At 39.6% G+C, this 15,939-nt stretch overlaps 1 protein-coding gene across 3 annotated transcripts; it reads right to left on the bottom strand.

Moving 5' to 3' along the window:
• Positions 1 to 477: 477 nt before the first annotated feature.
• Positions 478 to 14,424, bottom strand: AGR2 (anterior gradient 2, protein disulphide isomerase family member). Of its 3 annotated transcripts, none has more exons than XM_032287055.1 (8): positions 14,250 to 14,424; positions 10,159 to 10,304; positions 9,820 to 9,883; positions 9,647 to 9,699; positions 7,718 to 7,791; positions 5,643 to 5,706; positions 2,741 to 2,824; positions 478 to 794 (listed from the first exon to the last, which is right to left on the bottom strand). In XM_032287055.1, the coding sequence occupies exons 2-8, from the start codon at positions 10,295 to 10,297 to the stop codon at positions 745 to 747; spliced, it is 528 nt and encodes a 175-aa protein (XP_032142946.1). In that variant the 5' UTR covers positions 10,298 to 10,304; positions 14,250 to 14,424; the 3' UTR covers positions 478 to 744. The 3 variants fall into 3 exon arrangements, with proteins under 3 accessions (XP_032142946.1, XP_032142947.1, XP_032142948.1); XM_032287056.1 differs by having other exon boundaries at positions 14,268 to 14,416; XM_032287057.1 differs by lacking the exon at positions 14,250 to 14,424 and adding an exon at positions 10,579 to 10,650.
• Between the last annotated feature and the right edge of the window lie 1,515 nt (positions 14,425 to 15,939).

Below are 15,939 nucleotides of genomic sequence, written 5' to 3'. Positions count from 1 at the left end.
TGAGAGACAAGTTCATTACAAGGCCAAGTCCCAGGATTTCTTTAGGGTATGTTCAGGGGATGCAGATGTTCTTTGGATGACCTTTCTACTTACTAAGTTAGACTTCTGAAAGAGAAAGCTACCTGCCACAGTCTTTCCCTGAGAGCATTAAGTTGGGCAAATTTAATAACTAAATGGAAGTGTGTACATTAGAGATCCTGGTCAAGGTTGACTCTAGGTAGTGATCTGATTTTCTTGGGATGCCTTTCTAAATGTTCTTTTAGCCTAAAGCACGTGGCTTGATACTTCTGTTGATTAAGCTCATGTCTACTTATAGTCATCCAGTGAGAACGTGTAGTGTGGTGAGATGATAACTTGGTCTTTGGTCTTCATCATTTGAACTCATTTTGGTTTTGTCTTGTCCCTTCCTTGAGCATTTTGGGTGTTTTTAATCCTATTTGGTGAATGAACCACATCACTTTTCTGTGAAAGACCAAGTTGGAAAAAACAGGACACCCCCAAAAGGATTTATTTTTTTAGAAAATCATGGCTCACTATGGTAGAACACAATATTGTTTTCATACATGTACACTTGAAACCAAATTTTTAAAATTTGTTTTTTAAAAAAATAGCTGTTGTAACATTAAACTGTCACCAAATCAGTGTGTTCACTTGTGCTTCTGTGTTCGCCAGTCTTCTAACACCTCTTCTGGTTTCAAGTCTCTAGGCCTGACATAGACAGAAGGGCTTGCAGATTCTCTTTCTTTACAGTTCAGTCTTCAGCAACTTGAGCGCTTTCTTCATGTTGTCAAGCACTAATAGGGGATAAAAGTAGGAGAGTCGAGACACCATCATAATTTATATCAATAGACATAATAAATCCCAAACTTGGGCACCCTATTCATTATTTAATGGGGTGATTTCTTTTTTGAGACAGGTCTCACTCTTGTCACTCAGGCTGGCATGCAGTGGTGCAGACTCTGCTCAATGCAACCTCTGCCTCCTGGGTTCAAGTGATTTCTTCAGCCTTAGCCTCCCAAGTAGTCGGGATAAGAGGTGTCCTTCACCACGCCCAGCTAATTTTTGTATTTTTGGTAGAGACAAAGTTGCTATGTTGCCCAGGCTGGTCTCAAACTCCTGAGCTCAAGTGATCTACCCACCTCGGCCTCCCAAAGTGCTGGGAATATAGGCGTGAGCCACCGTACCCAGCCTAATAGGGTGCTTTTTAATCATGAGGTGAATATTTGCTAATCTTATTGTAATTTTTGAAACATTGTATGAAATGGCTTTTGTGACCATCTAGTTTTCTAGTGTATTCACTCCTTCCAGATACTTCATCTCCAACCCTCACTTCCAAAAGAATCCTTTTATGAGCTCTATCAGCAGAAAATAATTTTGGCTTATTTAGAAGTAAATTTTAAATCATATTTAAAATAAATGTCTATTAGATATGTGCAGCTACTGTAAATTCTTTTAGAAGTAGGGGAAATATAAATAATAGCAAACCAAATGCTTTACGCACATGAATTCTTTAATCCTCATAAAACGCTATTAGAACTTTATATATGCATAATGAAACAGGCAGAGGGAGGCTGAGTAGCTTGCTCAAAGTCACACAGCTACCAAGTAATGGAGCTAGTGTTCCAGAGTCCAAACTCTAGGTCACTGTTTCTTCAACAGCAATTCATCAAAATGAGGTATGTGATCTACTAAAAATAAGACGTCCACATGATAGGCACTGAATGGCCTTATTCACTCTTCCTACAAATATTTATTAAGTGCCTGTTCTACAAGGCATTATGATATTACCTGTATAGGAAACCTGCCTTTGAAGAGCTTAGTCTTATTAAAATGTATAGTGTTATCTCAAGAATGGCTGACACTACTTGAAATGTGCTTCCCCTCATCCAGCACACATTGGAAACGTTGCTAATGGACCATGATGATCTCTCCTGTTTCCTAGACACGGCCTCACTTTTCTTCCCAACGTTACATTCTGAGTCAGCACTGGCCAAAAGAAATATCTGTGATGATGGAATTGTTCTGTGTCTGAGCATTGACACTTGTGATGTGGCTAGTGTGACTGAAGAAATGAAATTCCAACTTAAATAGCAACATGTGGCGAATGGTTACCATATTGGACAGTGCAGTTCTAGGCAGCCACAACTCATTGATGGGAGTTGGTTCCTAGGATAAAACCCAATTTTCTTTCCGGAGGACTCATCAGATGTCCCAGCTAGGTACAGTCTTGCACTGAGGTACCTCATCTGCCTTAAGTCAGTCACTCTTTTTTTCCGTTCCTGGCAACCACAGGGAAGGTGATTTTCTTGGCAACCATTTGGATCATCTTTCCTACTGATCTCTAAAGTGAACCTGAATTTAATTTTAAGCTGGACTACATGCTTTCACTTTTGTTATTTAAAAAATTAAAACATGCAGATGATTACAATGATTACACTCAGTTCTGTGATAGAAGGAGTGTGTGCTACTGTACTGAAGAGAAAACCTGAAAATTAGGTAATGTCATAGAATCCTCCTAGAGAAAGATACTTAATCTAAATAATTCATCTTCCATTGAGAGTAAAAACAAATAAACCTGAGATGGAAAAAGAGTGTGATTTGCCTGAGGATGCAAGGCTAGTTAGGGTCAAACTGAGTCTGGGGTGTCCCTAAGCCTGGCTCTCTGTCACTTTATTGCTGTCACTACAGCAGTAAAGGTGTTCAACCCTTGGCCAACATCCCAGTTGAAGGTAACACTTACACAGAGCTGTATCTGAAGGTTCGTATGCATAGAGACGATTTGAGTATCTTCCGGTGATATCAGCTCTAACTGTCAGAGATGGGTCTGCAAAGATAAACGAAGCAAAAGGGAATGGAATGCTTTGTTTTCAAATAACCTCTGTCTGCTGCCCAGCCCCTGTCAGTTAGTAGCAAATGCAGGGCCGGAAGCATCAACAGCTGTGCAGTGCTATTTGTGGTGAAGGTTAGGAACCCTTTGGTCCTATCTACAGCAATCTGAAGACAGAGTAATATATACTTAGGGGTGACATGCTGTTTAGTTTTTTTGGTGAAAACATTAGCATTCTCCACTGTAAAATTATTTTAAATTCTTGAAATGATTATGTTGTAGTTTACATGTTTCTAGATCATTAGAAACCCACATCCAATGCTGGTTTTCAAAACGAGTATTTTTTTCAAAACGAGTATTTTTTTCAAAAATAGTTAAACGCAAATCCTTAACAACAAAATTCAAATAAACATATAGTACTGTCACTATATTTTACTTTATTGTTAATTAGCCTCATTTTTAAAAGTAGAGATGATCTTCTCTTAGGTATACATATATTCCTCTAAATTTAAATCCATCTTGTCATGTTTTATATTTAACTTGAAGTGATCTAATTAATGGGAAAAATGGGTATTTTAAAATTAAGGTGCATCCAAGAGGGAAGCGTGAGCATACAGAGAGGTCTGGAAACTGTGCCTTGAGAGAAGTAATCAAAAGAACCTAGGACACGTGTCCTGAAAACGAGACACGAAGGACACGTGAGAACCATCTGGATGTTTGCAAAGTCTGTCGCTGGTACTGGAGTGGGCAATCTGTCATTTCAGAATGTTGAACTAAGGCCAGAAACATAAATTACAAGAAGCAGATGTACATTTATTCAGCAGATTTAAGACCGACTATACTTCTGTTTGGTGCGCAGGATACAAAGACACGGTCTAATCTTTGTAAGAAATTAACCTAAGAAGGGCCTTTTAAATACCCAACTAGCAGCTCACAACCCTGGCTGCACATTGGAATCATCTGCAGAGCTGTAAATACTGTGGATGCCTTCGTCCCCCGCCAGAGATTCTGATTTAATTGGTTGGAGGTGTGGCCTGGGCAACTTGATTTATAAAATCCCCCAGGTGATTCTAACACTTAGCCAGGGTGACGGCTATGGAGCTGGAAAAGCAAGCTGCCTTGGAGCTGGTTCTTAGGACCGAAGGAATTGAATGTTAAAATGCTCTTCCACAGGGATGCTGCAAAAAGAATTCCTTTACAAGGTATGACCAGACAGCCTATAAATTCCCTTTCAATGTTAGAATTCCAAATGTTCTGAATTCTATCAAAACTAAACTTATAAAGTTCGTGCTTTAGTTCAGCCTTCCTTTTTTTCTATCTCTTGTTTTTCTTTTGCCTGTTTTATACATTCATTGTAACTTTAATTACACAGGTGAATCATGATTAGAGTGAACGCTTCTAAGTTATGAATTTCATTATGGATTGTCCTTAAATTAGTATGACTTTGAACAAAGCCAAACTCAGTACATTTAGTAATTCAACACATATTGATGGAGAGCCTACCACAGGGTCATGTTGGAAATATCACGGTGAGCAGAAATAGATACATTCTCTGCCATAGGGGCTTATAGTTCAATGTGGGAATATTTATTACATAACCACCCCCAAAATGCAAAATTATTCCAGAGGAAAGTATGACTAAAAAGAGAAATACAGTACCACAAGAGCACCTGGCAGGGATTTCACCAGGTCAATGAATGATGATGATTGGTGAGTTAATGATGTGAAGCTGGGGAACAGAGAAGGTAGTGGGAAAAGTACCAGTGGCAGCAAGGAGCATGTGGCTCCTTTCATTTCTCTTTCCTACCTTGTATTCCTTTTTTTTTTTTTTTTTTTTTTGACAGAGTCTGGCTGTGTCGCCCAGGCTGGAGTGCAGTGGCACCATCTTGCAGCCTCTACCTCCCGGGTTCAAGCAATTCTCAGGCCTCAGCCGCCCAGGTAACTGGGATTACAGGGGCCTGCCACCATGTCTGGCTAATTTTTTTGTGTTTTTAGCAGAGACAGGGTTTTACCATGTTGGCCTGGCTGGTTTTGAACTCCTGACCTCAAGTGACCCTCCTTGGCCTCTCAAAGTGCTAGGATTACAGGCATGAGCCACCCCGCCCTGCCTTTTCCTTTCTTAAAAGTAATGATCAAAAATATCAGGTAGAAAAATCTAACACATAAATCAAGAGTTTGCTAGATTAAAAAATAAATATTTGCAGGCTTCTTGTAGTCAGGAAGTTTATCAATATGTTTAAATAGCGAATAGGGTGCTTTGTTCTCAGATGTACTATAGCAGAAGATGAAAAGTTACAATCAGCATGTGAGAAAAGAAAGTGTTCTGTGGAAATAGGTAGAAGTTCACATTTTCTAAAGAAAATATATTGTGGAACTGGCCGGGGCCAGTGGCTCATGCCTGTAATCTCAGCAGTTTGGGAGGCCAAGGTGGGCAGATCACAAGGTCAAGAGATTGAGACCATCCTGGCCAACTTGGTGAAACCCCATCTCTACTAAAAATACAAAAATTAGCTGGGTATGTTGGTGCGTGCCTGTAGTTCCAGCTATTCTGGAGGCAGAGGTAGAAGAATAGCTTCAACCTGGGAGGCAGAGGTTGCAGTGAGCCGAGATCGTACCCGCTGCACTCGGGCCTAGTGACAGAGCGAGAATCCGTCTCAAAAAGAAAAAGTACATGTGAAACTTAAGGAATGTCATACTCCTTGCTAGAGCTTAGTGATGACCTTGGCCATGGCAAAGTGGCAAGGGACAGTGGGGAGGAGAGAAGGAAGATGGCAGCACTGAGTTTCAGAGTTATCTCATTATCACTTCCACTTACCAACAAACATAATCCTGGGGACATACTGGCCATCAGGAGAAAGGTGTTTGTCAGTTGTTTCATACTAAGATAAAAAGAAAAGCATCTTTTAGTTTACTTTTCAGTTATGTTCAAACTTGTTAATACAAGAATCTGTCTATTTCCGACCAGGCACCCTAAGATATTAAAATGCACCTCTCTTCCACAAAGAGTTTATTGTATAGACGAGGAGACAAGTTATAAGCATGAAATAATAAATAAATAAAGTGCTGAATGGATGTGATAAAGAGCAAAAAATTTAAGGGAGAATTTGGAAGGAGTTCCTGTGTTTGGGGAAAACATCTTGGATGAAGTAAGAGGATATTAAGGAAGAAAACAGATGTAGATGTCATTTCTAGAGAAATTAGACAAATATGAGATTTTCTTGCCTATTCATTTATCCATTCATCAATTTTTTTAGAACTGTATTTAGCAATGCACAGTGCTTATCTTTAATGAGTGCATACTCTATTGAGAGATAGAGGTAGGAAAATGAATATTAACGATTCAGTGGGTGAGATGTTATGGTGTAGGATATGCAGGTTCAGTGGGTGCCCTGAGAAAGACCTTTAGCCCAGAATGCAGATTGCACCCTGGACTAGGAGTTTCTGAAGTGGATAAGGAAGAATCTTTAAAAATGAGCAGGAGTCAGTTATGTGGAAAGAAAGACACTCCAGGGATGAAGAGGACAGGCTGAGCATTTTCTCCTATGGCCAAGTGCTGAGGAAGGACTAAGTTTGGGGGACGCTCGAGGGCAGTGGTGAGAAGATGCTAGAGCTGTTTCACGAGCAAGCTTAGGAACGACTTTGCACACCATGCCATAGTGTTTTCCTTTGTTCCGAAATAGGTAAGAACCACTGGAGGGATGTTAGAGGAGGAATTGTGACCCCTATTCGGTCTGTAAAGCAATTACTCTGACAGCCACGTGGGATTAGACAGGTTTATCTTGCAGACTTGGAGCCATTTAGTCGTATTACAGTAAGCTAGGGAAAGTGAAAGAGGCTTACTAAAATAGTGGTCCTGAGTTTATAGAGAAGTGACTAATAGCAGGAATGCTTGGGATTTAGAAGCACAGGGCTTCTTGAATGCTGTGGGTGAGTAGGAGAGTCTAATCTAGCACAGTACCAATTTCAATAAAATAGGAAATAGAGAAAGAAAAGCTATTGGAAAAGCCCAAACCAAGATGATTAATGCAGCATGGAACATACTGAGTTTAAGCTGATCATGAGATATCTGAAATATGGTTGGACAGGTAAGTTGGATGTTGTTTCATGTTTGCGTAAGATGCAGGAATTATTAGTGTGTTGGAATTGATTAAAGGCAGTTGTAGATGAAGTTGTCCACTGAATATAAAATATGGAAAGAGAAAAGGGTCAAGTAGAGGGTCATCATGCCACATTAAGAAGTAGGAAGAGGAAGAGGAGCCATAGAAGAGAGGCAAAGAAGAGCTACTGGTATGGAGTACTCTTTAAGGAAGCCAGCCTGTGAAGAGGAAGGGCTGGGGACTCAAAAGGACATATGAATAGGTAGAGTGACTTTTCATTTGTTTGCTTTTAGAAGAAAAATGAAATGTTGGTATATGGTAAAAAGAATTTGCAGAGACAGAAAGCCTGAGCATCATGAGGGGTGGTGGTGAAGGAAGCTGGGAATGCATGAAGCTAAGGCACAAGAGGCATGATTAGAGTTGGCCAGAGAGCTATCTCCTCCCGAGAGAAAGGTGACCAGGATTAAGAATCGGTGTAGAGAAGCCAGGACTGCAGAGGGATGGGCACAGCAAGTAACAAAAACCCTCCAGTTACTATAGCAACAGAAAACATTCTGACTATAGGAGAGAATTTTTCAGACAAACTAAAATGATTAATTGCTAAATAAAAACAGACCTGCCAAATGGATTATTAATAAAATGAAATATCTTTCTTCTCTCTAATCTATGAGATGGGATATTTGGAAGCAATCCCAGTTAATGTGGTATGACTAAGATGTATAGGAAAAATGAATCATTCATTTCAAGTAATGAGCCATAGAGAAATGTTAGTAATGATGTAAAGGAAACTTACAACCAGATTGAGGAGGACAAACTGCTCTGCCAGCTTCTGGATTTCTTTGTTCTCAGCAAACGCTTTCTTTAAAGCTATAACATAAAGAAAAATCATTAAATATCCAACTTAGCCTTGGTTAAAAGCCTTGCTCCATTTTAAGTTAAATTGCATTTTATTTATTGATTGAATGTGTTTTAAATACAATATTCTACTTTGGCCTTTTAGCAAATGATAAGTGAAGTTACATCCACGGCATTGACTAGCTCTGCTTTCTATTCACTCATTCATCCTTCATTCATCAATTTATTTTTTTTCCATCTCATATTTATTGAATGGCTGCCATGTGTTATAAGCACTGTGTTATGTCCTAGGGATAGTGCAGTGGAAAGAAAAAGCATTTTTCTTTTTATAGAGCTCCAATGCTTGCATGGGAGACAAACCATAAACAAAGAAACTAATAGATGATAATTTCAGGTAGCGATATGTACTTTGAAGAAAAATAAAGCAAAGCAAGGGGTTTAAAAACTGAGTGGTCAGGGCAGATCTTCCTGGGGAGGTAACATTGGAGTGAGGGAGTGATCCATTTTGGGGTAGGTCACTGTGGGCAGGGGAAACTGCAGCAGCAAAAGCTGTGAGGTGGGAATGAGCTCAGATGGGGAAGGAACAGCATGAAGGCCAGGCTAGAGAGAGTGAAGAAAGCAAGAGGAGAGTGGTAGGAAGGGAGAGGTAGCCATTGGCCAGATTCCGTCAGCCTCATAGCGTGTGGTCAGGAATTTGGATTTAATTCTGTGATAAGAAGCCACTTGAACACCCGAGAGATAGGATCTGATTTATGTTTATCAGCCTCACTCTGGCTTCTGTGTGGACTGGCTGTCGGGTGGCCAGGTAGGTGACTGTTATGGGAGTCTAGACACGAACTGATCGTGGCTTAGACCAGGGCAGCAGCATGGAGGCAATAGGAAGGGACTGGATTTGGGCCCAGTGCAAAATGAAAAATTTCTTTTTATCCAAAAGAGAAAATCCTTTTAATCCTTCAGCAAGTCTCTGTGAAAACAGTATGCTTACAATAAAAGTGAGAAGGGAGCACCCAAAATACCCTCTAGAGGCTTGCTATGTCATTCAGCATTAACTGCCTCATCTCCTGTGTGTGTGAATGGCCAATGAATGACAGGAAGTCCATTTGACAGTAATTCAGTAATTCCTTTTCACCACTGCTGCCAGCTGAAGTTCTCACTGCTTCCAGAGACCAAGAAAAAGTCTAGTATAGTTGCAAAGATGACTGTATTTCCTGTGAGAAGAAGTGTACAAGCTCCCCACTTAATCAGATCTGCTCTGGCAAATACGACAGGGAGTCCAAATGCTGACACACAATGCCTGTTGTAAGAAAGACGGCAAGTTCCTTACAAGCGTTACTCAGGGCGTCTGTATCATTCACTAATTTTCTTGCTATGCAGTATGGAATAGGTTAGAGGATGTAGAAAAATAGAACCAAGAGGGGCCAGTATTTGTTGTATATTGTAAAATGAAAGTGTAGAGCCCCTTGTTTAAGAATTACTAAGAATTTTAAGACAATGATAGCAGAGTTGAAACTAAGTGTGGGAACCTTCTGAGCCCTGGGCCCTGTGTGGTGGCACAGACTTCATGCCCATGAAGCTGGTGCTGGTTTAAGAATATATTTTGAAGATAAAGCCAGTATTTGCTGGTGTATTGAATGTGGACTGTAAGAGAAATCAGGAAGTTGAAGATGAATCCTAAAGCTGGTTTTTCAAAATATGTACTAATGGTTACAACAAAATGTGGATATTTGACGTTACTTTGTAATGTGTTTTTTACTATATAATCTTTTTTATGCAACTGTGGTTCTAAGGATACAAACATGAGTGATCTGAACCCTGGCCGCAAGACTAAAAGCCTATAAAGTAAGTCATATTTAGAAGAATAAAGTACCTTGACTGTGTGGGCATTCATCCAAATGATGAATAATCATCAAGGGTTTGTTGCTTTAAAAGACAAAGAGAGATTAGACAAATTTTAATGAGTAAGATTTCACATATATCTTGACGTCACTAGGTGGTGCTCTTGAGAGCTTTGAGAGAGCTCTAAGTAACCCTGATCTTTACCTTGTCTTGGATTTGTATAAAGCTTCTTCATATGTCTGAGTCCAGATGAGTTGATCACCCCAACCTAGAATGAAATGAATCAGTATATTTGAAGCTTTTGTAAATTCAGATCCAGGGCTGCTGAAAAGCAATGGTAAAGACTGGGATAAAGATACACCTGATGCTAAAGAAGAAGAAAAGCCCTTAGAGAAAGTGGAAATAATTATAAACAATGATAAATCTAGAAGCAATGCAACTAAAAATAACCTGTTACCAGGTTAGCACAAGGTTTAAGCCCCAAGAGAGGAAATCTTTTCCAATTTAGTAGCAGTTGAAAGCCAACAAGAAACTGACTCCTACCTCTGGAGAGGGTCTGGGGCAGTTTGGGTCGAGAGTCCTTCGTGTCCTTTTTAGCTCCAGGTTTGACCGTGGTATCTTTGGCCAGAGTGTAGGAGAGGGCCACAAGGAGCAAGAATGCTGACACTGAAATTTTTTCCATGGCAATTCTAGTATGGAAAACCAACAAAATCAGTAAAGCGAAAAGTAACCTGCAGTCTTCAGGGTCTGCAGGTTGCCCCACAGTGGTGGAATATGCCAGAAACTGAGGCTCTGCTGAGACTGGACATATGAGATGGGAGTCAACAGCTCTGTTCAATGGGATTTTCCTAAGAATACAAAAGGTCTTTGACTTACAATTGAGTAATGTTGCAATAAACCCCAGGTAAGCTAAAAATATTGTAAGTCAAAATCAGAGTAGTTTCTCCTTTCCCAGGGTCTTACTTTCTGTGGTTTCAGCTCTCCAAGGTCAGCTGTAGTCCAAAATAGATGAGCACAGTGCAATAAGATATTTTGAAAGAGGACCAAATTCACCTAACTTTCATTACAAGATACTGTTGTAATTGTTCTTTTGTTAGCTCTTGATAATCTTTTACTGTGCTTAATTTATAATTTCAACTTTATCAGAGATATGTACATATAGAAAAAAACAGCAAATGTAGTGTTTGGTACTAATCTGCAGCTTTAGGCATCCACTGAGAGTCATGGACCATTACCCCCACGGATGAGGGGAACTACTCTAATACACCTAACCTCCTGGAAACCACGGCTGACCCTACCTTACACATGCTCAGAACACTCACATTAGCCTACAGTTGAGAAAAGCCATCCAACACAAAGCCCATTTTATAGTAAAGTGTTGAATGTCTCAAGAAATTTTTATGAATATTGTATTGGAAGTAAAAACCAGAATTGTTGTACGGATACTTGACATACAGTTTCTACTGAATGTGTATTGCTTTTGCGCCATAATAAAGTAAAAAAAAATTAAGTAAAACCATTGTAAGTTGTAACTGTCTGCATATAGTATGGATATCTGTCTATTGATCCACATAGATACAGATAAAAAGATAAAGATTTCTAGAGTTATCTATATAGATATACATTTATATAGAAATAGATATATATAGATATATTTTAAGAAAATAGATGTATATACTCTAGTAGCTAAGAAAATTTACATTTAATTTTTTTGGAGACAAGGTCTCACTCTGTTGCCCAGGCTGGAGTGCAGTGGCACAACCTTGGCTCACTGCAACTTCCAACTCCTGGGTTCAAGTGATCCTCCCTCTTCAGCCTCCCAAATAGCTGGGACTACAGGCACATGCCACCATACTTGGCTATTTTGTGTGTGTGTGTGTGTGTGTGTGTATGTGTGTTTTAGTAGAGATGGAGTATTGTCGTGTTTCTCTGGCTGGTCTCAAACTTCTAGGCTCAAGCCATTTGCCTGCCCTGGCAAATCCCAAAGTGCTGGAATTACAGGCATGAGTCACCATGCCCAGCCTCACATTTTAATGTTATATTTAAAAGATAAAGTACTGTACTAGAAGGCAGGTTAGGGGTTACCCCCTCTTTTCTCACCTCCCCAGCACTTCCTTATATAGATGAAGAATCTGAAGTTCAGAGAGAGAAAGATGTGTGAGATGGCTTCAGAACAAAGCCTTCTGGATCTTGTTATTTTGTAGTGCTAGCTCCTATCTTCCCTCCCTGAAACAAGTATCCTAAACATACACACTTCTCGAACCTTAAATTAAATGGGGACATTGCCATTAAAGAAGAAGATTAAAACGGTTCTTAACTTCATTTAGAATGTGCCAACTGTGTCACTTATCTGAAGGCTACCTATACACCTCTCTCCCTAGTGTAACATTTACTCAAACTCTATTAGCTCTGGGTTAACTAAAACACACCAATGCCATGTTCTTTCCATCGAAACAACTCTTTGACCCTCTGTATGGGCAGGGTATAGGTAGGTGATGGTGGGCATACAAGTTAGTGCACGAAAGTATTTGGTGCAATTTATAACAGAGAAATAAGCCCCAAGGATCTCTCTCTCTGTCTCTTTTTTTTTCTTTAAACAGTCTTGCTCTGTCACCCAGGCTGGAGTGCACTGGCGCAATCACAGCTCAACACAGCCTCTTCCTCCCGGATTCAGGTGATTCTCATGCCTCAGCCTTTCAAGTGGCTGGGACTGCAGGCATGAGCCACCATGCCCATGTAATTTTTTAGCAGAGAGTGTTTCACCATGTTGGCCAGGGTCGTCTCCAACTCCTGACCTCAAGCGATCTGCCTGCCTCAGCCTCCCAAAGTGCTGGGATTACAGGCATGAGCCACCACGACCAGCCAATATCTTAATTAAATTACCTTTTTTAATGCTATTCCACAGTTGATTCCCAGGAAAAGCTAAAGCCTTTTAACAGAAAAGTAAATGGCAAGATAAGTTTTGTGAGTGCGGAGGGAGGGAGGGAGGGAAGGAGCAAAGTGAGTTGCTCTAGCAAGTCACTAAGATTGTCCAAGGGGCTGTAACATGGAAGGCTGGAGACTTGGGATTCTGGTAAAGGGAAATACTACAAGGGCTAAAAGGGACATGTGAAACCACAGCACCTAACTCTAGTATTGCTGTAGGTTTTGAATGAACTCAAACTCTGCAAAGGAATTAGTATTTTTAAGACAGAAGTTTTTCATAATCTAGTATCTTTAGTGGAAACCTTTGCTAAGCATGAGCTGATTTTTTTTTTTTTTTAAAGGTGTTGCGAAGTTACGAGTTCAAAATGACACTTTGTATTTAACTGGCCAATTATTAACAAATTCATAGAACGTAAGTACAAAATGTCTTAGAAAGATGTGAGCAAAAATCAGGGATATACTTTGTTCATTTTCTATACCCATAAACATGTGGAAATGCCAATATAACTTTTGTATTCTAGAGTTTTGCAAAAACAACTCAAATGTACACTGTAAGTCAATAATTCTCAGCCCTCTTTATATAAAAACTTTTTAATGCTAAAAAATCAAGAACTTTTACATGAGAATAGTTATACTTTCTGAATCTATAAACAAGCATTTGATTTTTACTTTTATGCGTAACAGTATCTATGAACATTCTAAAAAATAGTAAATTGATGGTACAGCATTTTTATTTACTTAGCCCGTTTACAGTTCTTGTTGTGCAAGTAGCTACTAAGACCCCTGGTAATACCTCCAGAGATTACAGGTTGGAACTATTGATATATTGCTTGTGTTTTATGGCAGGATGACTCAAGGAAGGCTAATATAACTCCTGCTACACAAACATCCTGCTCTGGGGTGACTTTCTGAGATTCACTCTACTGAGTTTTTATAATATGAATAGATTCTGCTCTGCAAACTTCCTGCATAAACCACCTCAAAACAATTCCAACCATGAAAGATATTGATAATTTGGAGACACACAGACACACACACACACACACACACACACACACACACACACGCACGCACTGTGAAGCCAGCACTTTCCACTCATCATCCTGTCTTCTTGCCTTTTGCAAAGAATGAATGTGCAAGAAATTTCAGTGTCCTTGTTTGTAAATGCTTCAGGAAAGCAACCAGATCTCTCTCCTCTCCTCTAATAACTTATCCCATGAATTTAAAAATTGCAGACGCAACAACGATATCTGCACCAAAGACAGAAAGAAAACTGTTTTTGATTTGCAGTAATATATTCCAAGCGGGCAATCTGAGCTGAGGTGTCACAGTGGAGAAGTCTACGGGGCTTTGCTTTAGCCCGTGGGAAAGAAGCAGAGCTTTAGATGATGACTGAGATGAAAATCCCTAGACCCTGTCCCAGGCTCGAAAAATCCTAGGATTCACCTACTCTTGGAAATTTTGTTTCCGAAGGGAGAAAGCATTCATTTGAATGAATTTGGGAATGTCACACTGTGCCAGCTCTAGCCAAAGAAAGGCCCCAGTGAGCCTTTGGCAGAAATTCCATGATTCCCTCTCCAAATCCTACTTCATTGCCCTTGTAAAGTTGCACTTCTCTGTTGCTAGATTGCCTACAACTTTATCCAGCAATCAGAGGCTGAAAGTCACTCCAGCAGGTGCTCTTCTAAAGCTGCTATCAAGAGCCTTACCTGGATTTCCTCACCCACCTGCCTTGTGTGAGCCGGCGGCTAGGATTCAGTCCAAGCTTCTGAGTGTGCCAGCACAGCTGAGCCTCTATTTATGCACCAGGGCACACCTCAATCCCACCCACTAGTGCTGTATTTACTTGTTGCTAACTCAGAAATGAACCTTCCTTTTCCCACTTGATTGTCTTTCCTGGGTTAAAGAGTTCCTTGTTTTTAAAAAAATAGCGTTTCAAAAGCATGCTTTTCAGTATGCATGTTTTTAACTGTTTGTGAAGTACATTGTTAAGAGGTTTTGAAAAGATGGGCAGAGTGCCAAATCCAGGTAGACTTTGAATGAAGACATTTGATTTGCCTGAAGGCTGATTTGTCTTTATGTGATTGGACGGAGTTTGTAGTTAGTAGATTTTTTTTTTTTTCTCCGTCTTGGACAGATTGCCTTTATTTACTTGAAAACACTCGAGATGATTCACAATTCTGATCCTCACAGTCATATAACCTGCCATACTCCATTATGATAAAAATTATTTTCTATAATACTTCCCCACTCCTCTCAAAAAAATGCACCCGAACTACTACAGGTATGAAAAACAAAACAAAACAAACCAAGTAGCCCATATAATAATTCAAAACTGAGGAAGTATTGGAAAAAAAAACCAGCCTAATACTGTGAGCCTATAGTAATTGCCTTGCCACTGAATGTGTGCAGCAACTTCCCTCCAAAGAGTTCAAAGGTATTTCACAGATAATCTCTTACTTAAAGGCAAACTTTCCTGGTAGGCAAGCAGGAAGCCATTTCCTCCATTTTTCAGACCTAAAAGGTAAGGTCTGCAACTATTTTTTTTCCCCACTCAGGATTTATTTAATTACTTCCTGAAGATTTTAAAACTGGGATTTCAGTTTTCTCTCTGAAAATTTTAATCCTGTGTTTTGTTTGTGAAGTTGTGTGCAGTCTTTAAAAGCTCAGAATGGAAAATATTTTAACAACAGAAAGTTAACTGGGCTGCAAGCCCTATATAAATGACTTTTAAAAATGAGTTAAGATTGGCCAGGCTCGGTGGCTCATGCCTATAATCCCAGCACTTTAGGAGGCTGTTGAGGTGGGTGGATCACAAGGTCAGGAGATCAAGACCATCCTGGCCAACATGGTCAAACCCATTCTTTACTGAAAATAAAAAAATTAGCCTGGCATGATGGTCTGCACCTGTATTCCTAGCTACTCAGGATGCTGAGGCAGGAGAAGTGCTTGAACCTGGGAGCTGGCAGTTGCAGCCAGCCAAGATTGTGCCATTGCACTCCAGCCCGCGTGACAAGAGCAAAACTCAGTCTCAAAAAAATAAAATAAATAAATAAAAGAAAGTAAAATAAAATGAGTTAACATCATAATATTTCAAAAACATTTGCAAGTATGTATATTTTTCCAATAAATCTTTGAATTCTGTGGGCAAAACTGTGATTCTCCAAATACTGAATTTCCTTTCAATTCTAAGTGAATTTACAGAAATAATTAATTCAGGACTTTAAAACCACTTATTTGAGCAAAATTCTTAAAACTAGCAGGCCCTTCTATAGACCCTAGGAATATTTAGTTTCATTCCCTCATTTTGCAGATGAATAAATGAAGATAGCAAAAAATTTATAACTTTGTGAAGGTCTCACAACTAGTTTAGGGCAGAGTGGGGACCAAAGTCTCCTA

This window comes from Sapajus apella, unplaced genomic scaffold, assembly GCF_009761245.1.
Source record: "Sapajus apella isolate SASKATOON/1434 unplaced genomic scaffold, GSC_monkey_1.0 scaffold19, whole genome shotgun sequence".
NCBI classification, from domain to species: domain Eukaryota; kingdom Metazoa; phylum Chordata; class Mammalia; order Primates; family Cebidae; genus Sapajus; species Sapajus apella.
The sequence above is the reverse complement of the archived record's forward strand: the minus strand, read 5'-3'. Positions and strand labels throughout refer to the sequence as shown.